This window comes from Brachypodium distachyon, chromosome 1, assembly GCF_000005505.3.
Source record: "Brachypodium distachyon strain Bd21 chromosome 1, Brachypodium_distachyon_v3.0, whole genome shotgun sequence".
In the NCBI taxonomy this organism is placed as follows: domain Eukaryota; kingdom Viridiplantae; phylum Streptophyta; class Magnoliopsida; order Poales; family Poaceae; genus Brachypodium; species Brachypodium distachyon.
The window spans coordinates 52646274-52670402 of NC_016131.3; the positions used below are offsets into that span (position 1 = coordinate 52646274).

At 43.6% G+C, this 24129-nt stretch overlaps 3 protein-coding genes across 6 annotated transcripts; 1 reads left to right on the forward strand and 2 right to left on the reverse strand.

Annotated features, from left to right (window-relative positions):
* Positions 1-346: 346 nt before the first annotated feature.
* LOC100838549 (basic helix-loop-helix protein A) lies at positions 347-5767 on the reverse strand. Its single transcript, XM_024456965.1, has 9 exons — positions 5642-5767; positions 5152-5481; positions 3123-3219; positions 2780-2794; positions 2631-2687; positions 2022-2523; positions 1461-1835; positions 908-1323; positions 347-782 (listed from the first exon to the last, which is right to left on the reverse strand). The coding sequence occupies exons 1-9, from the start codon at positions 5737-5739 to the stop codon at positions 705-707; spliced, it is 1968 nt and encodes a 655-aa protein (XP_024312733.1). The 5' UTR covers positions 5740-5767; the 3' UTR covers positions 347-704.
* Positions 5768-6886: 1119 nt separating this feature from the next.
* LOC100838859 (protein phosphatase 2C 70) lies at positions 6887-7957 on the reverse strand. The gene is made up of 6 exons (XM_010231708.1): positions 7901-7957; positions 7758-7852; positions 7470-7585; positions 7256-7385; positions 7092-7167; positions 6887-7036 (listed from the first exon to the last, which is right to left on the reverse strand). The coding sequence occupies exons 1-6, from the start codon at positions 7955-7957 to the stop codon at positions 6887-6889; spliced, it is 624 nt and encodes a 207-aa protein (XP_010230010.1).
* An 8727-nt stretch (positions 7958-16684) lies between these two features.
* LOC104581686 lies at positions 16685-22752 on the forward strand. 4 transcript variants are annotated; one of them, XR_002961894.1, is made up of 4 exons: positions 16685-17037; positions 18598-18859; positions 21452-21625; positions 22257-22752. XR_002961894.1 is itself a non-coding variant. In XM_024456966.1 (3 exons), exons 1-3 carry the CDS (start codon positions 18851-18853, stop codon positions 22566-22568), a joined length of 495 nt encoding a protein of 164 aa, XP_024312734.1. In that variant the 5' UTR covers positions 16685-18850; the 3' UTR covers positions 22569-22752. The 4 variants fall into 4 exon arrangements, 1 of the variants encoding a protein (XP_024312734.1); XR_729763.3 differs by lacking the exon at positions 18598-18859; XM_024456966.1 differs by having other exon boundaries at positions 16685-18859.
* The last annotated feature ends 1377 nt before the right edge of the window (positions 22753-24129 follow it).

Here is a 24129-nt window from a genome sequence, read left to right on the forward strand (position 1 = left end):
ACATCACCAATTGTGCCGGTGACGATTGCTTCCGGCCGTATCTCTAGACCCCAGCCTATGTAACCTTGCCAGATCCTCCTCCTCCATCTCCATCATGTAATCGCGTTCACAACAAGAGGGCCACACGAATCCAGCCCAGGAAGGTGAACGGGTTGGCGACATGGATTGAGATTGGAGAGAGACATGGGAAAAGAAGAGAGCGGTTAAGAGAGAAGAGATAGAAAAGGATGAAAAGTGTGTGCCCATGTCAATCATCATGACCAACGTGGCGCCACATAGGATAAAACCATGATCAGGGAAGGGTCTTTTAGCCGGTTTTAAGAGCCGAGAGGGGCAATTTTTTTTTTTTGAGGAACCGAGAGGGGCAATTTATAACAAGTAAAGTCAAGAGTTGTAGTCTAAACTTCCTTAAAAGTTCACTGGAGTAAAATGGACTTCTCCCAAAGGAAAATAGCACAATTTGTTTTTTTAAACGGTCACACGACCGGAAAATAGCACAACTAGTAGAACTTTTATCTGTACAAGAAAGCATGTTAATTACTGGTTAGCAAAACCAATGTCAATGCACAGCTAATTAATCATCGTCATGTATATACCGCCAATTCACCAGTGCATATATGCACCATTTGTCGAGGAGTTCACTTTACGTACATCAAGTTTAACAGTACGTGGCGCTATTTTTGGTTCGTTCTCGTAGGATTTATTCATCCTGACGAGATGATGAGATGGATGGCTCTCTTCACTTCCGAAATGCTGCTCCTCCTCCCGTGCACCTCCCTCACCTGCACAACCCAAACACACAGGACAAAGATCAAAAAGTAACTCTCAAACAGGCCACAATCAGAGTCTCTGCACGCTAGATCGAAATGAGACTCTGCACAGTAGAAATGAGAAGGACAAATACTACCTTGGCGCGCAGTTCGGCGAGCAGCACGCCGTCGTCGGACGAGGCCCTGACGGCCGTGACGTCGAGCCGGAGCTGGTCCTGCACCGCCTGCATGATCCGGAGCAGCAGCCCGCGCCGGTCGGGGCACCGGAGCTCCAGCAGCGCGTCGCTCTCGATGATGGACACCTGCACCTCGGCCGCCGCCGCCAACGACGACGACGGCGGGGCACTGCTGCTGCTGCTGCTCGCGCTGCACCCTTCCACGGCCGCCCTGGTCGCCATCTTCCGCTTCGCGCTCCTCGCCAGCTCGCCGCCGCCGCCGCCGTGGACCTGCTGCTGCTGCTGCCTGGTTGACGATGACTCGAGGTCCTGGATGCGGCTCCTCAGCTGCTTCACGTACTCGATCGTGTCCCCCAGGATCGACGCCTTGTCCATCTGCATTACAGAATCGATCCATGCCAAGCGAATATAACTGAACTTTTCTGAACCAGGGATAACTGAAGATCATTCATGGATAGTACTGTTACCTTGGTCACGAAGGGTACGAGGGAGCGGAGGATGATGAACCGCTCGTTGAGCTTCTCTCTTCTCTTCCGCTCCTGCAGGACATGGTTGGCGCTCAAGTCCGCCGCCTCTCTCCGCGGCCCGCCTTCGCCGCGAATATCGTCGGCCGGCTTGCCGTAGCCGCTTGCAGCAGCAGCAGCATTGTTGAACAGGAGGCTCCCGAGCATCCTCTGTTGGGTGGTGCCTCCGGCTCCGGTGGCCGTGCGTCCCTGCTGCAGCATGGTAGGATGCCACGTGGAGAATGATGATTGGTGCGATGCTGCCACGTAGGATCTGGTGTTGGTGCTGGCGGCTTGTCGGCGCGTGTCGTTGCGCTGTAGGATCGACATGACTGTTTCTGCATAGTGCGCGTTTTCGGGTTGGAGTACAATGTCTTGATTTTCCCCTGCTATACGGGGTACAGAAAATGTGGACATAGATCAGATTTGAACCATGTTTTGCATTACACAAGTGTTTTGAGTAAAACTAACAAATTAACAATATTTTGTTTTCTGTCCATGGTCCATGCAATGTTCTGTGTCAACAAAGAGGTCTTTTTATGATTAACTGGGAGAATAAGAAATGGATATACCTGACGATTGAGGGTAGCCACTGCATAACTCCTCATAAAGAAAATGCCAAGACTCGTAAGGCTCATCTTGCCGTTGGAAATCGGACTGGTCATTGCTGTTCTGGCAAACCATTAGCATCTTGATTTCATCATCCAAGTTGCTTGAGCAGCCATCTCTCACCTTTTCTGGAATTTCAAGCTGCATTAGCTCACTGCTCCCTGCATTGGGTGTTGCCTGATCATCAGTATTGCCCACGATGTTCAGTGGGGCATCTCGGCTGTAGTTCCTCCCGGTGTTGGTCCCTGAACCCGACGCACACTCCGCACCGATATCGTCATCGTCGTGTTCCATTTCGTTGTCCTGACCAGCATGTATCTTCCTCGGTGTTTGGAATGACTGTTGATACATGTGACAGATTTTGTCTGAAGTTGAATGCTCTGAGATAGTAGGGATCATCTGGATGTCTTGTTGATCCATGAAGATGCTCATTGCATACTGAACTAAACTTATGTCTTCCTTCACCTGAAGTATGTATATGTTACTCAGACCTACTATTTTCCCAATGTATATCCTCAAAGTACAAGCTGATCAGTTTAATTTAAGTACTTAATAGCACAATATGAACTCACGTTTTCTGTGGTCCCGATTTCCAGGACACCATCAACAACTGGAATACATACGAGTGTCTGTAGTAGGATTGAAGTAAAACGAATGGATATTAGATAAAATTTCAAGGTCGAAATTTATAAAATAAGTAGATATGTTTATGGGTAAATACCTGGATTCCTGCACTCTGCAATTCATCGTCACCAAAAATCGTTACCCGCCGCATGACAAAAGTACCAGAAAAGATAAATTAGTATTCTAAATGATCAGAAAAAGATTAAAGCAGGAGAATGGAATTTTGTAAATTAGCATGCTCATACAGTTTGCATTGCGCGCAATGCTTAGAATTTCGAGGTATAGAGTTCTGTTTTTCTTTTTTTTTGAGGGGCAGAGTTCTGTTTTTCTCATTCTTTATGTTTTCTTGATCTAGTTTTGTCATGCAATTTGCATACTCATACACTGCATATAAATTGCAAACAATCACTGATTTAGGTGAAATAAGCAAAGAGAAGTACCTTGGCAAGTATTGCTCTTGAGAAGACCTTGCTGTCAACTTCATTTGCCCTACAGAGCCATACATGCCCTCCCTTTGCAAATGCTCTTCCAGGTAACCTGGAAACTCAACATATTAATCAGCCATATGTGATCGCACGTGCTCCATTTCGGAACGCATAACTATAAAGCTAAATGAACAAATATTATTTGGCAAAATCGGACCATGCTTAACCCTACTAGATCGATGCACAAATACTCAACGTTTGAAAAACAACTCCTAAAAATTCCTATATGTACATTGTTGAATATTTGGTTTACTTGAAAAACAACAGCGAGAAATATATAATGTCCATCTACATGCTGTAGACATGACAATAGATAAATGGCTAACATATTGCACGTACGTATATCCACACGAGTACTATTTTTTTTTTAAACTAGCACAATACACCTGTGTTGCTTCAAACTATTAAAAGAAATAATACAATATTGCGAGTTTACAGTGTTGTGTGCATTAATCAATGAAGAGGCAGGGAGGGTTTCCCTTCTTTTTGAAAAAAGAAAAACTATTCTATTATCATTTGCTTTCTTAGATCAAATAATCCGTACGCACCCATCGATACTGTGGTGTGGTCTAAAGGTGATGGACCATTGCCGCTGACTGAGATATACATGAGAGTAAAGATAACCCATCTAGTAATATGCCCGCAAAAAAAAAAATACTCCAATAATAAAATTTATATGGACCACATATATTTCTCATTGGTACATATCTACACTCAGGAGTTGTTATTCGCAAGTCGGCAATTTATATGGAGCACATATATTTCTCATTGGTACATATCTCCCGTGCTTGAAAAAAATTCCAGCCGTCCATTATGGCTAGATTCAACGGCTGAAGATGGCTGGTACCAGCACACGAACTGCAAGCAGCCGATGGAGGAACCAAGGCGTTGAGGGTTAAGAAAGTAAGTTCGCCCGACCACGTTCTGTAACTGCCCATCTTCTCCGCATCGATTCCTCTGGTGCCTCAATGAGTGCAATGCGCCGGTGCTCCCACGCATCCCAACCCGAGTTGCCCACTGCATCGACGCCTAGCTCGATCGTGTCCCACGTCTCGCCTGCCTTGTCTGTCGTGCTTCGTCTTTCCCAACGCCCCCGAGGTTGCCACGCCGGCGCCTGCAGCCATCCTTGGCGATATCCCAGTTGCAACTTCGATGGCGAGGTTGTGATTGTGGGGGCCAGTGTGACCTCCATTGTAGAGAAAACAGAGAAGAAGGTTAAGAGAGAGCAGGGAGGTACCGTAGAATTGCCCTTTTATACTAGAAAGAAGTAGTTATACATTTTGAAAATTATGTGCACGTTCAAGTTTAGGATGTGCTACTGGCTAGTCACATATTTCTGAACCTAAAGTATTATTACCAATACTGGTAGTAATACCTAGAGACAACAATTTCTCATCATGGAACTGAAAATATTATAAATGAATAATTCGGCAACAACTTGTGAAATTGTTTCTTTTGCTTCCATTAGAATCTGGTATTTTCCTTACCTTGTTTCTTACACGGTAGCGGAGCTAAAAAATAAACCAAGCATTGGGTTCATTCCATTGTAACATGCATGGGTTCAGACATAGTTTTGCGTCCAAATTAAATGTATTGTATTTGACCATTTTCAATTTTTTTGACCGATATTTGACCATTTTCATTGGGTTCATGGGTTGAGAGTTTTTTCATAAGTTTTTTTTTGAGACGAGGTTTTCTCATAAGTTGCCAAAGGTAACATCAGAAACTCTATAAATTGCCTACTGCTGGAATGAATTTCCACGTAAAGGCCCGCAAATGGCATATATACATAGTGTGGCTATATCTCAGTCGATTGAGATTTTCTTAAAAATCAGTATCATAGTCATTAGATTAATATATGGACACACTATCCACTTTCAATCTTAAAGCACATATCATATCCAATGGCTGAGAAATCGATTTATCTCTAACTAAAAATCAGTCGACTTAGATATAACAAAACCGTATGTACATACGTACGTACCCGACGTGGGGAGGGAAGGAGTAGGAGGCGCACATGAGATAGAACCACTCCGTCTCCGTGAGGTCCTCCGGCGCCAGCGCCGCCGTGGGCCGCCGCGCCGACGCCTCCTGGACGGCCTCGGCCCTGCAGCCCGTCATCATCATAATCCCACCGGGGCCGCCGCAGGCAGCAGCCTCTCTAGCCAGCGACTCGAAGAGCTCCTTGAGCTGCCGGCTCCGGTGCCGCGCCGCCTGGTCCGCGGGCGCCGGCGCCCCATGCCCGTGAGCCTGCTGCACCGTCTTGCGCGTCTTGATGGCCCCGTTGTAGTGCCCCTCCGCCCACACCAGCGCCCTGCATGCATTGCCATTCACTCAGTTCAATTACATGCATATATTGCTGATCAGTCGTTGATCGGGCCGGAGAGATCCATGAAACATTTGCGACGTCTTGTTGTGTGCATCGATCAGATCATTCCGACTTTTTGAAGAAAGAGGAGCTGAAGTTGTAGTACCCTTGGTCGGGGCAGAGCTGCCAGAGGAGGGCGTACGTCCACCGCAGCCCCTGCGCCACGGCCTGCAGAGACTTGTGCACCTCGCTGCAGCTCGCCATGGCTCTACCGGCCTAGCTAGTAGTACTGACTGGTGTGAAAGAGGGATCAGCTAGCTAGAGAGCTGGTTCAAGGGCTTTAAAGTTTGACTGGTGGCTGCACCAGACGGCTCATGGCGGGGTCGTCCATCACGTGGGGTAGAGGCAGGAGTGCCGGTTTGGTGAATTCTTCCATTCTTCCTTCCCACTAAGCATATGCTTTGGATTAGAAATGCAAAGCAGGATCCTGTTTAATTGACTTGCTATTTCAAAAAAATTGCTTAACTTTTTACCTCAAGATTTACAAGTTGGCCTTCTAGATTTCCTTTTTGAATCCTTATTTTGGATCACCTCAGCTGAAAACATTAGTGAGTATTACAGACGCATTGCGTGCCCGCTCGCTACGTAAGTCAGCATTAAGCACCGCCAATTAAATTAAATGTTCTCGGCGTCACATTCAATCACACATAATACGGCAAAGGAACCTAACTACTTGCAGTGCCCTAAGCATCACAGAGAGAGCAGACAGCCAGCCAGAGTTGGGGGGCTACTGCTAGCTCGGTTCCAAATCTAGGGCTGCAAAAAGGAGTAAAAGCTTTGGGCACTGCCCTGTCTCCTGACCTTGCCAGATGGAGTTAAAGAGAATGTCACTAGATTCTAGCCCTTGGCAGATTCATCAGCCTTCCATTCCTGTCAGTCCGCCAATTGCTGCCTTCTGAGGCCAGCAGTGTGCACAAATTGCAACAGGTTTTTTTGTTTCTTTTCTGTATCCCTGCTGCTTACTATGTCGGTCTGCCGGGGTGGTTGGGAGACCACAACATTTCTCATTGGCACCATGCTCTTTGAGTGCTAGATTCTGGTAAAAGTTGTCAAGTTAACGTGCAGGCAGGACACTTTAGACTTGAGCCCTTTTACACCAAGAATTCATCTGCTGAAATGTGAACTGTAGTAGGAACTTCAGGGTTTATAGCCATCACCTAATGCTGTGCTCATCAAGTACAGACACCATGCTTTCAGTGCATTTCATTAAGATTGCCTCTTCTTGGTAAAAACTATATGGAATTGACAGAAACGGAAACTGAATCGATAAGAAAATGGAGCTACAACCTAGAAGCAGCCTAGCAGATTATTCTTACAGTATGCTGTGTCAAAAAAGTGAAAAGCAGAGTAATCATGTGGTGATACAAGGATCTGTTCTCAAAATGTCAAAACCTACAAATATAACCGATGTATTGTCCTTGGTTCGCAAATTCCTAGCTTCACTTAATACACGACTGGCTATTTTGTCGGCTGAGGAGTTGTCGCCATTGTTCTCCCTAACCTGCAAAACAGGTGACAAAACCAGCTGAGGCTACAAATTAACAAGACAGTGCAACTAACAAACAGAGCTCTTTCACCTCAGCAACAAGCTGCACTGCCTTTTTCATAGTAATAACATCCCAAAGCCCACCACTGCATGCATAAAAAACAACCCAGAATGTCATGATGGAAGCATTACATCAACAGACGTTTCTTTCGAACCGTTGAGAAATGATGCTACCTAGCAATAACGGCAAAAGCTGTGCTTGCTTTGGCAATGTCAATGGCTGGGCTCACGTATGGTTCTGAGCTGAAGCGTGAGTCTTGTTCCTTTAGAAACCTATCTCCAAGCACCCTGGCAAGATTTAGTCCTGTCAAAATAATAATCAAATTGGTATTGCTTTCGCCATTCATTGGGATAAGAACAGAGTTGCACTGGTAATAATGTAGCACACCACAAAGATGGACTTCACCATCTTTCAGGGGCTGCCCGCTTCGTGCTATCCTAGCTCGTTTATTCGCACTAGCTACTCGATGATCTTCAGTCATATCAGTCATCTTTCCGTTGACACTGAAAAAAATAGGCAACACAAAATGGGGCTTGGAACTCTTAGTAAATATTGTGGTGATTCTACCATGGAAATTAACAAGGAGAACTAGTGTTTGGCACATATCATCTGGTGGCTTATACTTGACAGAAATTCTAATATGGAACTTCATAAAATGAACATCATTTTTTTAACCTCAATACACAAGCATAATCACCAAGACTAGCACATTGAGCAAAACAATCTTTATTCTGATCAAACCAAATCAGAAGGGCTGTTGCTGTACATCCCTGAGAAGAGCAAACAAATATAATAAACGAGAAAAGCTTTTATATTACAGTGCCAGCTGCTTGCCGAAGCAACATAAATAATGTAAGACCTCCAAGAATTGACATAGACCATATGCAGAGTTCCAGGAAAAAGTGATTACTACTGCTAATTCTGGCTAGGTCCAGCATTTTAAAACTCAACAACCTTGGGAGGATTATTTTTCTTCTTAACACTAGCATAGTGCACGTGCTTTGCTACGGGATCGCTAAGAAAAAATACACGGATAATAATAATTAGACTATGGACCAACGCTGTTAAAGCCTAGCGATGAGCTTTGCTAGATTTGAACTATGAAACCAAGTTCATGGAAATTGCAGAGGCAGGAGGAGATTAGGAGGTTTGTTATTTATTTATTTTGCGGATAAGGAGGAGGTTTGTTATTGATTGCTTCTCTAACTCGCGGTTTTGCACGGTCCACCCTTTCAGGGGTGAGAAGAGAAGAGTTGAAAGGGAGTGAACTGACGACAGCTTGACAAGGCCTAAAGTAGGATTTAGACTATGGACCAACCCTTTATAAGTAGGATTTAGGCCAGTAAAGTCCAAGTATCTACCATTTTCGGACGAGAATAGCAACAAGGCCTAAAGTTGGGGAACATAACTTCCTTAAATTTGCATCATGAGGACGGGAACAGCTTGACAAGTTTTCTGACTAAACATGCCACTCTACCAATGAATGTGTTTGGTTCTGCAACTACCAGCAGATAGTGAAGAATATCATCACAACGGACCTTTCCTGGTGACACCCCCCAGTCAGCCCGCTGCAACCTGCCAATTGTCATGAACTAAGCAGCTTGGGTTTCTCAGGTGCCAAAAAGCAAATATACATGTACATGTTTGGAGGGCAAATATGCAAAGAGGCCCTTATACAATGGGAAAATACAAGAGAGATACATCTCTAACAAACCAACTCCCCCCCCACACACACACACACAAACTCATGGCGGGTGAACAACACCGAGTTTAGAGAGAAAGAAACCATGGTAATAGGTAAAATATTCCAGTAGGGCTCTCCACTACTGTTCCAATAACAAAGGAGTTAAATGTGGAATGTAAGTACAGAGAATTCCTGAAGAGCATACCTTTGAATTCCAGTTTATCTGGGCATGCTTCCCTGACACTCAGAGTCCTTAACACCAAATCACTTGGGGGACCCTTCCAAGAGTTATTGGGAGTGTAGGACTAGTTGACCGTCAAGAACAGCTTGTTCCCTGACATGGGCCAGCTATGACCTCTAAATATGGATGAAACCGGATCGGATTCGGACGGATAATATTCGTACCATATCCGTATCCATATTTTTTATCGGATTCGGAAACGGTTCGGATACTGATTCGGGTGCGGAAACGAATACGGAATATACCGGAATTTGTCGGAAACGGATATGGTACGGTAGCGGACGGTACCGGACCGGAAACGAATAATTATGGTCGGATAATGCGATAATAGAAAGAATAATCGTTAACCAATAATAGAGCACAAACATTTCAGCACTTCGCACGGTCACATATACACAGTCACACACAGCCCTCAGCACTTCACCGGTACCTTGTGATGGACATAAGCTAACAGTGATGCAACAAGAGAAAAACCAAATAATTAGGATCTCATACGAACAAGGAGCACTGGTCGCTGCATACTAGTCGCCTGTACACGCATGAGCAGGGCAGGACACAACAGGCAGCGTGTCCGTTAGGACTTAGGATTGACGAGCTGGGCCTGGGCCTTATTTTCTGGATGGGCTAAATAATGAAAACCGGATAATTCCGAATTCACATTGTCGGATAATCTGGATAATCCGGTATCCGCGGATAATGCCTATTTCGTATCCTATTCCGAATCCGATTGAACTATCCGATATCCGTTTCCGTATCCGACCGGATAGGCAAACTCATCTCCCATATCCGATCTGACCGGATCCGGAACCGGATTCGGCCGGATATTATCCGATCCGGTTTCACTGCTCTAAATCTAGGCAGCTTCCTGCACTTCTAGCAAAAGGTTGGATGAAATTGGCATATAAATGCCAACCTTTGCAAGGATGGGCTAGTAAAATGATAAAATCAAGTTTGATGAATATCTTACGATGTGCATTATCCTTCAGTGAAATGCTGCCATTACTAGTATCCTCTCCAGAACCCCCTCTTGTGTGCTTTTGATCAGGTGTAGGCCAACTTGTCTGCGGTATAGACCTAAGTGTGCTTCCCAAATGGAACTCTTCATAAGCTTGATTTCTAACATCGGTTACATGAGTTTCTACCACAAATATCATAGCAATTGTCAGTACAGGAAAAAATGGCATTGCTTATATATGTGAGATGAGTGATCCAGCCAAGACATTACAAACTGAAGAAAAGTGATTTTCCAAGTAGGGTACCTTGTATAGCGGTGTCAGGCTGTCAGCTATTCCATGAATTCTGGGTGAAGAGTTACTCCTGTTTGTTTGAATCTTCAAAGATTCTCCGACAAAACTTCCAGGAAAACTGTTACTTTGGCAAGAGTGATCATCCAAAATTTCAGGGAGAAGATGCCTACTTAGATCCTCATACTGCAAAGGCAGCGTCTGCAGATTATGTGGGATGATTTGTCAACAAAAATCTCAGCATACAATTGGGTTTTCAAAGAACTTGTTTAGGAGTCTAAAAAAATCGTGAAACCTCTTGAGCCCAGTCCATTCTCTAGGCAGGCAAGTAACCTAAACAGTGGGATTTTTGTCACCCTAGACCCTATTGTTTAAGTGATCCAATCTAGAAGCTACTATCGGAACTTGAAGAGTTAATTATTTAAAAATTGCCTGAAAAAACAACATATAAGGTTGAATAAGGTTGAATGTGGCATACCTGCATACTGTAAGTCGTTTTACTTATCACAAGTGTAGATTCTAATAACTTCATAACTCTATCAAGACAATAAACCACACTTAACACCATGCCAATGCTGAAGCAGACAAGTGGAACTAACTACAAAACTTATCTATTTCATCAAACTTTGACTGTGACACGAAAGCAATCGAGACAAACTACTAATGCAGATAAGCTCATCTACATTGATAATCCTGCGAGAGTAACTTCTGGAAAACTACATATCTATTATATACTAAAAGTACATGACGGAGCAATCAGAAAAAAGATAGGTGGGCAAGAAAATCCCACAAAAAAAAAATCTGACCGTTGAATCTGACATCTAACAGTCCAAATTTAACGGGTGTGTATTTTGATAGGCTATTAATAAACACTAAAGTGTTTTCAGGCCCAAGTAGGCCCACTTTATAGAATTAGTGATAATTAAACACTAAAGTGTTTTCAGGCCCAAGTAGACACACTTAATAGAATTAGTGATAATTAGAGGTATATTTGATGGGCTACCATGAATATTAAAATGATTTAAGGCCCAATATGTTATTATTCGTGATAAACATGTAATTAAGTTAAATTTCTTTTTATGCCAAGTGTAACATATTCTGTTAAGCGACGACATTTCAAATTTATTTTTCGTTGTTTTTCTTCACAGACCATGAAAATATTAAATACTCCCTCCGATCCTAAATTCTTGTCTCAAATTTGCCCAAATATGAAAGTATCTATTCTTAAAAAGCGTCTAGATACATGTAATATTTCGACAACAATTTACGATCGGAGAGAGTAATAAGCAAAGTCTTTTTTATGGTGCCAAACGTAACATATTCCGTTACACGACGACATTCAATTTTATTTTTCGTTGTTTTTCTTCACAGGTCATGAAAATATTAAATAATAAGCTAAATCTATTAGTCATAATCTACATCTATACCTCTTTAGTACAGTTTTAGGAATTGTTTGACATTCTCCGTTCCAAACATGTGTTACCGAATCTCAGTCCAAACATGTTACATCAGTTTCGGCCGTCTGATGCTTCTCTACGGCTCAGATACTCCTCCACGATTCAGCAGCCTCGAGCGCTTAAACCTAGCCCGACAGATTTCCCGCGTGGGGTACATGACAGCATGATGTGCGCCGGTACGGTCTTCCTGTCTGTACATCTCCTTCACTAAAGCCCCCGATAACGTGGTGTACGTGTGTCTACCGAGATGCACATGTTCACCATCCGGGAGCTCGCCGGCCAAGCAAAGCCTTACCTGATGAATATGAAACGTACAACGCAAAAGCTGTCGCCATTCAAGCACACAAGCACCGAGATAAGTCCGAGAGCTTCGTTCCGCCGACGCCGGTACATCCAAATTGGTCTGCAAGCCAGTTTTGCTGACGCTTCATCGCGTTGCTACCGCTCAGGGGTGTACGATATGCCCATGCAGTTCTCGACCAGATGCTCGCTCCCAAGGAACCCATAATGGGACATGGTAGACTCCGTCGGGCGGAGGATGACAAATATATGCATACATGCAGCTGCAACCTCCCTTCCTTCTACCCAATTCAGTTTCACTTCCACCTCCTTTGGATTGATTGATGCACTATTGTCGACCATGATGCATCATTAATATCACACGTCAAAGCAGCAATACAGGTAGACAATGTTTCAGCAAGATCTGAGCATTTTTTCTGTGATTCACTAATGTAGTCTGATCACCCACTTTTTTACGGGGCGCATTTAAGAAATTAATAATCAGTAAAAGATCACCCACTTTTTTTGATTTTTTTTTTCGAAAAGGGGAAGCGATCCCTGGCCTCTGCATCAATTGATGCACACAACCATTTTTATTGCAAAGTGATCAAAAGTCATACAATTCACTGATCAGCGATAGTCGATACAAAGATAAGCCAATGAAATAGCTCTAACAAGATGAAATTATGCATCTAGACATCTAGTACACCGCCAGACAGCCTGGCTGAAGATATCCCGAGCGACCATCTCCAGTCGGTTGCATCCAGTATCCAAAGGTTTCCGCAGACGCGCAGGAAGCAGGAAAGCCCACAGTCCGATCCAATGGGTAGCTCTGAAAACAACCTGCAAAAAATGTGGAACTCTGGTTCTATTAAAAACAACATGATTTCTGCAGTTCCAAATAGCCCAACAAAAAGCTGAAACTCCCATTCGAATATGAGCCTTAATTTTGTTGTCTAACCCATTAAGCCAGTTGCCAAATAAATTAGTAATCAAAGTCGGTGGAGGCAGACTAAAAGTAATATAAATGATGCGACACACAATGTGAGCTAAAGGACACGAAATAAAGAAGTGATGTATAGTTTCATAGAAGTCACAAAAGCAGCACTTTAAACTCCCCTCCGAGTTCCGTTTTGCAAGATTCTCTTTAGTTAAAAGAACTTTGCGGTCGAGAAACCACATAAATATCTTCACTTTTGAAGGAATTTTTAACTTCCACAGGTATTTCCGATGAAAAACCGTTTGTCCTTCCATAAAATCTGCGTACATAGACTTTACAGTAAAAATGCCCGAGGAAGAAAGACTCCAAACAAACTTACCCACAAACGGAGGAAAGCCAAAAAAATCTTACTCCTTTTAGAATCGAGCAGCTTCTTGACAGGAAAGATAGTCAAAGATGTCTATGGTTAATTTAGAAAATCACGCATTTCGTGGCGCTACCCTATCAACAATTCAGATTAATACCCTTTTGTAGGGCCTTGACAAGGAGACGTATCATATTATATTACTTTTGAAAATGTCTATTGGTTGCAGACATAAACTGGCTATAGGATTTCAGGGAGTTCCGAGAAATCGTTCGTTTTGTTGTATTTTCTTGAGATGGTATAATAACCATTCGAGTAAAGATGGTTCTTACCACAGGTGATATTCATTTTTATTTTTATTTTCATTCTATTTAGATGTAGTTTATAAACTGTATCGCTTCACTTAATCTCACTTTCTCTATAACCTCTACAAAAATGAATAGATCCATGCTCTATCCTTTATTCTTATTTTCTAATAATAATGATAATAATAATTATTATTATTACTATTATAGACTTTCAAATGGTAACACTACTAAATAGTATCTACTCCCACCGATCACCATATTAATTGTCTCAAGTTTGCCCAAATATGGATGTATCTATGCCTAAAATGCGTCTTGATATATGTAATATTTCGACAACTAATATGGATCGGAGGAAGTAATTAATATATGCGGACTAATCTTTATAGATGAATGAAAAGCAATACTGTAAAAAATAAGAACTCTATTTTCAGAACTACGAGACAAAATATTGTGTTTTCTTATTTATCCTCTACTTACTTCTTTGTACTCACTCCGACCCATAATAAGTGTCTCAGATTTAGTATAGCTCTGTACTGAGTTAGTACACAATTTTGAGACACTTATTATGAATCGAAGAGAGTATTTTTTTCAATTAATTATTTTAAGTGGATCGCTATAAAATTATATATCTATCTTTTGAGACTTTTAAAAGTCACCCTCGCCCTCGCATTTGTGAGGGCCACCTTGCTAGTGTATATACAATAGAAACTATCAGAGAACTGCGCCTTTGAGATTTCATTTCACAAAACAAGGCTGACGAATCGACCCACCATACACTCTATCCAGCGTGTGGACAAAGTAGGGTTTCTTTAAAGTTGATGCACAAGCAGGGGCAGAGCTTCATTAGGGCCAATGCGCACCTTCTCCCGTCCACACACCACATTCGTGTAATTTCATTCAATACTTGTGTTACTGAGGACAGATTGGTGATTAAGCTTCAAAACATCGACACTTAAATTACCTAATTCATACTCTGGCACCTTCTAATTTTCACTCCAAGCTCCGCCACTGTGAACAAAGTGTGATTTTGTGAAATGGGATCGGTGCCGTTTTCTGGCATTTTGGCCATTATATGTGTAGATTTCTGAAATTTCATCATTCAGTGATGATATCAAGATTTTGCATAGGGGAAAAAATAAAACCAAAGATGGGACTCAACCTTCAAAACAATCAGTTGTGTCGCTGAATGTGTCTGCTCACACAAGCATGCTGTGTAGGAATGAGGAAGCGGCCAAATGCTATCTGAACATTCCGGATCAGAGTATTAGTACTCCTGGAGGCCAGAGGTCCTGCATATGAAAAAGGAGCAGAGTGGACGTGCTCCAGAGGAAGAATGGATTACTGGAGCTGCAGACTCGTGGATGGATTCAGTAAATGACACTACGGAGAAAAGGCAGAGGGACATGCGGGGTGGTGAAGATTAGACGACCCGCAGGTGAGCTCAGCAAGGCCTGGGAAGACATTTTCCTCCCTTCTGCCGTTTCATTCCCGGATGTCTTTTCATCATTTTTTCCATCGTTTTAGACTTTTTCAAACAACACCAAAGAGAGAAATTTATCAAAATGTTCACCTAAAAATTACAACAAGACTTGTTATGCTCATATATTAACTTGTGATACTTATTTGGCGATCCCAAACTACACTGCTACAAGAAAGCCACGAGGTTTATAGTTATGTAACTTGCAAACCAAAAAAATTATGAACAATTGTAAAGTTTTCTGATTCAATAGTACATGGATTTTGGATTGATATCCAACTCTTGATAGGTGAATCTGACATACAAGGACGGGATATCTGCTATTTAGAACTTCAGTACAATTTCATGTGAAATTCCAATATTACACATGCTGATTAGTCCAAAAAGTAATGGATGGAATTTTTGGAGAGAGAAAATGGTCCTCAGCATATCCGTAGAAAATCATCCATTTTTGTATTTTCCAATATGATAAGTAAATGAACTTGCATGCAATTGATATAGCAATCAATGTACTGTTTCTCTCATACTGATTGAAGTCTTCCAAATTGGCATAACAGCCTGGACTCTGGAGGACACTCTAATGAACATCTACATAGACTTCAACGATTATCATGGCCAAAATTACTCAAAAACAAATTACCATGGCCAAACCAAAGCCCCTAAATATCAGTGTGGGAAATAGACGAGTACCTATCCATCAATGCCGGATAATCCACCAATGTTCTCCAAAGAGAACGAAGAACAGAACAAATTAGCTAGAACAAGCCCTTAGCCGTCGCTAACGTGGCACCAAGAACCCCATGCGCAATCAAACCGCCCCTTGTCTCTAGCACAATCCTCCAAGGAAACACGCGGGACCACCGATTTGCGTCAAGAAACACCTGGATTTTGGCTACCGACATTCGATTGCTGATCACGCGATAGCGAAATAAGAGAAAGGGGACCGAGAGAGCTTGGATCTCGACCTGATTAATGGCCGGCAGGTCGTCGACCTCGCAGTGGCGCCGGTGCCGCCGCCGCCATTGCCGGCAGGAAAATACGGCGAGCATGAGGACGGCGAGGGCGGCTATGGCACAGCCTAGGAGGGCTAGGAGAGGGACGGCCATGCAAAGGAGGGGAAGGGAGGAAAGCTAGGATCGCCACCGCCTTGTGCATCCCCGTGGGTTTGGCAATTAGCACATCCATTTCGTTATCTTTTCAAACCATTCTACTCCGTATTTTAATTTTCGACGAGTACCCCCTCCGTTGCTTCCTAAGTCAGACCAGTTGTGACATATACAAATTTTGAAGTTTTCAAAAATCTTTTCCTAAAAATGAGTACTGAAAAATTGGAATTTAAATTTGATTTATATTATCTTCTGGTTTCTTATTATTTTATTTTAATTCTGCATATTAAAATATGCACATTTGAATGTTCCTGGAATTTTCATATTTGATTCGGTATTCGATCTAGTTTATTTGATTTACTACCTTCCTGTAAAAAGTAAAAAGAAAAGCTTTTTTTTCCTAACCTTTGGGCCGAACTATCTTTCTGGGCTATATCTCTCGTCTCTCTTTTCACTGGCCCAACTTCGATCAAAGACCGTTCGTGCCCGTCTCTCTCCAACGCAGGCAACCTACGCACGCCGCCTCCTTCCTTTCAGCATGCGAGCGACTCTTCCGGCTACACCGAACCTTCGTCCACCCGCCCCCAAAGGCCCAAGCCGAGCCGCATCCTCCCTCTTCTCCTCTCCACAGCGCCGCCTCTCCTCTGCCCTCGCGCCGCCGGTCGCCGTTGCCGCCGCCATGCCTGACTCCAGCGAACCGGAGCCCCGAAAGCCGAGCCCTCGCGCCAGCAGCATCGCCTTGGCTGCGGGAATCGATTCAGATGACTCTTGCTCCATCGGCCGACCGTGGCTCTCCAATTTTCGGATCTACTTCGACTCCGGCCCCACCTTCGCCGGTCGATCTCGTCGCCGTCGGTGAGTATGTATAAAATTCCTTTGACCTGTAGACTTACGTAGACCTACTCCACGTATTGGATATGGCCTCCAATCGAATTGTTCATGTTGGCCGCGCACTCGTCAAACCATGTGGTCGTGCCATTCGCAACCTAGAACCTGTTCCTGTAAAATCCTTTTGCGTCACAGTGTGCATCTCTTCTCTGTGAGTTCAGAACATGGGACGGTCCTCCAATGCATCCACTGTAGCTCTGAAACCGTCCATGAAATCGTGTCAATGACCGACATCGCCATGGTGTCCGAAATCCAGTTCACCATCTGAGCCCGACCCCGGCATAGAAAAGTTTACCTTTGACCTTAGGACAACCTTAGGAATTACATGTCCCCACGTCGTCAATCATTAATGTGTGCCATTGGCCTTACCGCCTTCATTTGGCGTTAAATAGAAGCTGACGCCTCTCCTCCTTCCCCACATTACCACCGCCATCGCCACCTCATATCGTCCATCCCAACATTCTCACAGCCATAATGTCGCACGCACTCTGATGCTTACACAGACAACTCCTGTGGAAGCGAGAGCCGCCGTTGCCGCTGCACTCTGACTCGGTCACCCGCCACCGCTGGCCAAGACGATCCCATCTGTGCGCTTGAGAAGAGCGGCGGACTAGAGATCCTCCGGACGGGCGGACCCGGGCCTTCTCGTGTGGACGCTTTCCAGGAGACTAGCTAAATGGTCGTAGCCAGGAGAAGCGTCTTCGAGAGGAAGGAGTGCCGCGCTTGTCAAAGAGAGACAGAACTGGAGAGCTCCATGCTGATTGCTAGAAGTAGCAAGTGCTACACGCGACACCACCGACACTGCCAACCATCGCCTCGGGCACAGTCGACGCTGACCACGTGCCGGCCAGGATGAGGAGGCATGCTCGGTCCGGTACGCCTGCCGCGGGGAGCCGGAGCCAAAGAGCTCCCAGAACGCCACCCGCCACCTCCACCTCCCCGCTCCAGCAGCATCCACTCTCTGGCTTCGCCATGGGGGCCCAAGCCACAGAGCTCACGAATCGCCGCCCGCCGGCTTCGCCTCTGTGCTCCGACAAGGCCAACCCTCCACCTCTACAAGCGCCCAAGCCAACCATATGGCACCGACAAGGACGAGGAGGAGCGCCTGGTCGTCTACGCCCTTCGGCTGTCGCGGGAGACCGCCATCGGAGGTTCGCTGACAGTAAGCTTGCACGGGGGCGTTGCACGCCGAAAGGAGCACATGAGGAGGGCAGCGGCGTGGCACGCAAACCTACAAGTCCAGACTCTCATCGGCATCTCCTTTGACTCCGACTCCAAGTGAGTCGGCGAGCTCGCCGGCGAAGCTGTGTCCTAGTTTAATTTAGTTTTCTTTAGGTTTAAATGTTAGATCGAATATTTATAAATTTTGATGCAATTAATGTACGAACTATGTATGCAAATCAATATGAATTTTCATTGCTGCAATGTTTCAGTGCAATTTTAAATTACAAATTAGCATTCTCGCAGCTCACATAGGGTAAAAACAAAACGTGTGGTGACTAATTTTTTTAGTCTTACGTCTCTCAGCATTGACGCTTACTTGCAAAAGAGTCAGTGCACAAGCAGTTGTGACGCTTCTTGGGTGCGAAAGTGTCAGAGGAGGGAACTGCAGGCGCTACGATCGGCCTCGGAGAAAATCATCTCTGACGTTTCTTTGGTCAGGAGCGTCAGAGGATTTTCGTTGTCTCCGACGAGCCGGGACGTGTCAGAACTATGAGAGTCATCTCTGACACATGATTACTGTCACGTCCCAAAAGCGTCAACTGTAAGGGTTTTGGACATGTCAGAGGTAAGGAGTTCTGTAGTAGTGAAAGTTTTTTTACTGATCCGAGCACGAACTGGTTTGTTTCAAATTTGCAGTACTCTTTTAGGTTTCTATTCTGGCCGCTCCTGACGTGTCAACCACCACTGACAGAGACGTCATTTTCTGGCCACCTAGAAACAGCCACCGAAGGGATACCATTTGGTGGCAATTCCTCGGAGCCGCCACTGAAGGCTACCACTAGATTTGCCCAAGCCATCCGGAGAACCTTCGGTGACGGTTTTTCCTTTGGCCGGGGCTAACCGCTGCTGGAGGGTCAAGAGAGGGTCGAACTGTAGTAGTGTAATTCTTTTTTTTGACAGTATCACGCCTTAATTATTAAATCTTATAGGACTGGAAGTGTTATAATTTGTACAAAGAAATAGTGATCGTGTTGACCATTGAAGTTTTGAAAAGGTCTCTTTCAATGAGATTTTTTAATAGAGTGCAAACAAGATTACTATTTTCCTAAATTCATCATTTCAATAAAAGAAGTTTCTCTCTCTGGCAAAACCTTTGCCATCGCCTTATCATAATACAACATTAATTATCACAAACATTAATGCTAGTGAATTGTAGGATTGGCCCACAGGGTTCGAGATAAGACATGATGCCGTGCAGAAAATATATAATATTGTGCCAGTGAGTTCTTTACCTTATACAGAGAAACTCGCCGACCTCGAAAACAGCCACATCCCCCCATTTCAGGTCCTCCCTAAATGGCCGACGCCGGCGGCGAGGATCTCCTCAGCCTTCTTCCCGATGATATCCTTTGTGAGATCCTCCTCCGACTCGGTTCTGCCGGCGCTGCAGCTCAGATCAGTCTCCTGTCCCGCAACTGGCACCACATCTGGACCCAAATCCCAGATCTCAAATTCCATCTAGTCACCCTAGCCAATGTTAGATCTGTTCTTGCTGCCTATGCTGCCATGACTCTCCGTTATCTGGACATCACGAACCGCAGGGCTGCCCCAGAATTAGTTGAGGCTGTCCTCTTTCTTTTGCGCCCCTCCTCACAGGTGAGATCTTCATATGAAAGGTGATACTGGGTGATGCGGAAGAGGGAGAGGAGGAGGATGAGCAGGACGGAAGAAGCAATGCTTTTGAGCTGCCTTGCTTTAACAGGGCCACAAAGATCCATCTAAACCTGCCCTTTCTTGGCCTCAAGCTGCCAGCATAAGGTGTGTTCTTGAAGCTTATTTCTTTGTACCTACACAACATGTGGCTAGATGGTTGGTGCGATCTTGGAGAGGTAGTCTCATCGGCAAGGTGCCCATTGTTACAAGATTTAGACGTTTACAACATCCATGGGCTTACTAATCTCACAATCCACTCGAAGTCCCTCCTCTCTATCGAACTTCATAGTCTGGAAGGATTGCCGAAGATCACAATTGTTGCGCCGATGCTACGTATTCTGCCCCTGCACTTATGAGCCTCAGCTGGTATGTTGATTATGATCTAACCTCGACAAAACTCAATGAGATGGCACACCTCATGAGTCTGTGCACCACCCTGGTGGTGTATGGGCCATCTGGCTCTCCAAACAATTCGGAATCACAAAAGCTCTTGCAACATTTTAGGGTGATCTCCAGATGTAAGTGCACCTTCTCAGTACCGTGGATTTCTTTCTTGTGTTAATAAAAACTAAGCTGCTAAACTCTACTGGAGTTCTTAGTTATTTTGGTATAACTCATGTCCTGCCTAATTAATTGATGTAACAAGGAAAGTAATATGTTACAGTAGAACGCCAAGCATGATTTTATATGTATTTTTATTGACACAAACAATATGGTTTCATCATTGAAACAAATTTTCTGCCAATATGTGGATCATGTACTGTGATAACAAACAACAATACAATACACATGGCCAGCCTGCGATGTGTACCTATTCGCCCATTCAACATTCTTTCATATGAGGTTCTTTATTTAAAGCTTCATGACTGAGCATATGCACTCTTTTATGTTTATAAATTTAATGTAACTATACACCTTGATTTGGTATTACAGTGGCAGCATTTCAGTTGCCACGAACAATTACTATTTTTGAACTTTACCAAACCTTAACAAAAATGTAAAAGTTGAAGCTTTCAAGCCTAAATTTTGGTATAGAATTCATCAATACATTTATTATATTTTCACTAGATATATCTTTATTTCCATAAAAGAGTCAGGTGGCAGTCCGTCATCTCCTTCTATTGTAATTTTTTTCTTCCCTTCTAATGCTACTACCAATTAAGTCTATTACAAAGAATTACTAGAGAGTGTTACTAACATGTAATAGTGTTGTTTAGTCTAGTTTATTTGTAGTGAGTGGTCCAATCTTGTTTTATCTGTAACAAACACACAGGCATTTAGTTGGTGTGTATGTTAAGACTACAGAAGACGCCAATTTCATAGCCAGTGTTGTGCCATATATAGGCTTGCCAACTGAGATCCAAGATAACTAGAAACCCACTATTCTCTGCCCTCTATATGTTAAATGTATTGGAAGCTTGAATTTTAGAATAAGCTATGCTCTTTATTTGATATATAGTTGTGTTTGGTACTTTCCGTTTTTTACTTTTTGTATGCCCTGCAGATCATCGACAACTGCCAGTACTTGATGGAGGAAATAACCATGCTCCCGGACACTAAGACCTTGTCACTTTGGTTGTCACCAGATGGGCATGTCTTTGGACCATATGTGTTCTATTTGCTCTGCTTGTCCACGGGGATTAGAAACTTTAAGATGGAATTAAGTCGAAGCAGTGAGGTAAATACTTGGATTTGGGCAACCTAGTTCAGTGCTAGTACTTTGATTGTGCCTAAAAGCTAGATTGTGGTATACGTGATAGAATTAAAGTAGGTGTGCAGTATACTGATGATTCACACAAGGGAACCCTGTGAATTGATTAGATTTTCAACATATCTTCTACTGCAACCCTGTGAATTGAGTATCTTTGGTTACTGATTCTTTTTGTTGGATTTCACTCCACCTGGGTTGAGAACTAGTAATTCGCTGGGTCTACAATGATCTTGGATGGGCTCCTAACAAGCTAATTTTCACTATTTTTGTTTTGTAGTTTTCCAATAATTCTAAATACATGTTTGAAATTTTGGGTCTTTTTTTGTTTGTTTAAATCGTCTATCTCCTTTACTTGTAGCCATCCATCATGCATTTGATCTCCTGGTATTAATCAAATTAGCATCTTTCTTTCTTTAGAAAAAATCCCGTTTCCATTTTAGCAGAATTCTTTCTATTTCTACCTGCTTAAAGGTAGATTTTCATGTATGTGCTCTAAAAAATTGATCGATGTAATTTTAGATACTTGAGTTTGGTTAGGTTTAACTAGTTGCCACCAAATTGACGCTCATAATGTCAAATTGTTTTTTTCTTACTTCAGGAACAAAAAACTTGCTCGTCAGGTTGCATTTGCAATCAGCAAGAAGACATGGAAACTGATGATCTATTGCTGAACTCTCTGATGGAAGTGGAAATCAATGGATTGTCGGGAGCAGAACATGAATTCACATTTGTGGAACGACTATTAAGAGGGGCAGCCATGCTTAAAACAATTACTCTTTCTTTTCACCATGCCATCACTGTTACTGGGGAGGTGTGTCAGAAACTACTTGGCCTCTCTCAACCCAAGACTTGCATGAAGATTAACTACTATGTCAATGGGGACGAGGTGATGTATTCACCAGCAGGCTAGGGAACTTGTTGGTGATGAATGGGTATGATAATGGGTGTACCGAAGGTTTTATCTATCTGTAGTTGAGTGTGTTGCTTCAGTTAAATATGAATGTTAATCCAGAATCGTTTTTTATTCTATATGTTTATCAAGAGATCAGTCTTTTCATAATATATGTTGAGGGCATAATTTGGCTTTAATCAAACTACCAGGAGATTTAGTACAGCCATAGTATAATTTGCAACCTTTGAAAGCAACAACCTGAAACTGTAACACCGTGTCTGCAGTTCATGCGGGCTACATTATTGACAAGCAGATTGCAGTATTATCTTTTTCTCTAACCAAAAGGTCTTCTCACATAACATGGTTCTGTTCTGTGTTTTTACCAAAGATTGTGAAATCTGAGGGGAACCCATTGCATTTGTACCACTTGTACACGACAATATTCCAGCCAGAGCAGCATCACACGAGTAAGTAATAAAGTAGTATATAAAAGTTACTCAAAAATTCTGCACACGTTCAGGCCAACAAATTTTCATTCATGTCTGAAGCTGATTAGAGTTTGCTCGATACATAAAGGGCTTGTATAGCCTGAAAGCTTCGTCCACGCGTGCACACAAGAAGAGTTCATTGACCCCTTAACTCACCAGAAACTGCAGATTTAACTCAAGAAGAGACCAATGCCTATGAATCTAAGTCAGCCAAGACTAGGTTTACAGAATAGCCAGCAGAATCTCCAGAACTTGGGCAGCTCACAAAATTACGAAGTGCATCGCAAGGTTCATTTCTAATCCTTTTTCCTGCTACAAACTGGGCAGCAAACGGCCGTTTTGATTTTTTGCAGCGAGTGCGTTTTACGCTCCATCTCGTGCCAGTATTGCAGTAAATGAGTTTTTCGCTCAATCATCTGCTTTACTTTGGTTCATTCAAAAGGCTCTTATTTACTTGAACCTCTTTTAGGACCAGGTTAGGATATAGTGAACTTTGTCTTGCACTTTCGTAACAGAGCTCGCTGTCTAGTTGGAGACTATGCTGACACTCTTGCAAAACTACAGATGGCTGACAGAGTTTCAAAGAACACTAGAAATCTTCCAAGCAAGTGCAGAACCGAGAGAGCCAAAGGCTAAAGGAAACTCACCAGTGTGCGTGGTTTAGGAAGCGTAAAGACTAGCATACTAACGCCGGAGTATTGGAGTCAAGAGCGGAATCTTTGCAGGCTGCTTCTTCGTTGGTGCAGCGACCAGAGGGTTTTGCTGTGGACACTTGCAACTGAGCTCCGGCAGTCCCCTCCGAGCGCGTAGAGACGAAGCTGCTGGCTTTGATGGGCCGGGCAGGTGCTCTGTTGCCTTCTTCACGGGCTCAGCAGCAGCACTGGCAGGCAGGCATTGTGCGGCCTGTGCAGATCCAACGGAAGAGCCGGTCTTGGAAGCTGCAGCACAACAGTCGGACGGTTTCGGCGGCCTCTGCGGTGAGGCCGTCAGAATTGAACTCATTTCCTTTTCGGCTCTTCTCTTCTCGATTCTCCTTCTCTCTTCTCGACTCACCTCCTCTTTCCTACTTTTTCTCTTCTCTTCTTGATTCC

Coding starts and splice junctions, on each gene's coding strand:
- LOC100838859 (XM_010231708.1), bottom strand. CDS start 7,957: ATGTCAATTCTTGGAGGTCTTACATTATTTATGTTGCTTCGGCAAGCA. Junction 7,853..7,900: donor TTCGGCAAGCAGCTGGCACT/GTAATATAAAAG, acceptor TGCTCTTCTCAG/GGATGTACAGCAACAGCCCT. Junction 7,386..7,469: donor TGGTGAAGTCCATCTTTGTG/GTGTGCTACATT, acceptor TTATTTTGACAG/GACTAAATCTTGCCAGGGTG.
- LOC100838549 (XM_024456965.1), bottom strand. CDS start 5,739: ATGGCGAGCTGCAGCGAGGTGCACAAGTCTCTGCAGGCCGTGGCGCAG. Junction 5,482..5,641: donor CAGCTCTGCCCCGACCAAGG/GTACTACAACTT, acceptor CAATGCATGCAG/GGCGCTGGTGTGGGCGGAGG. Junction 783..907: donor TCGCCGAACTGCGCGCCAAG/GTAGTATTTGTC, acceptor TGGGTTGTGCAG/GTGAGGGAGGTGCACGGGAG.
- LOC104581686 (XM_024456966.1), top strand. Junction 21,626..22,256: donor AATTAAGTCGAAGCAGTGAG/GTAAATACTTGG, acceptor TTCTTACTTCAG/GAACAAAAAACTTGCTCGTC.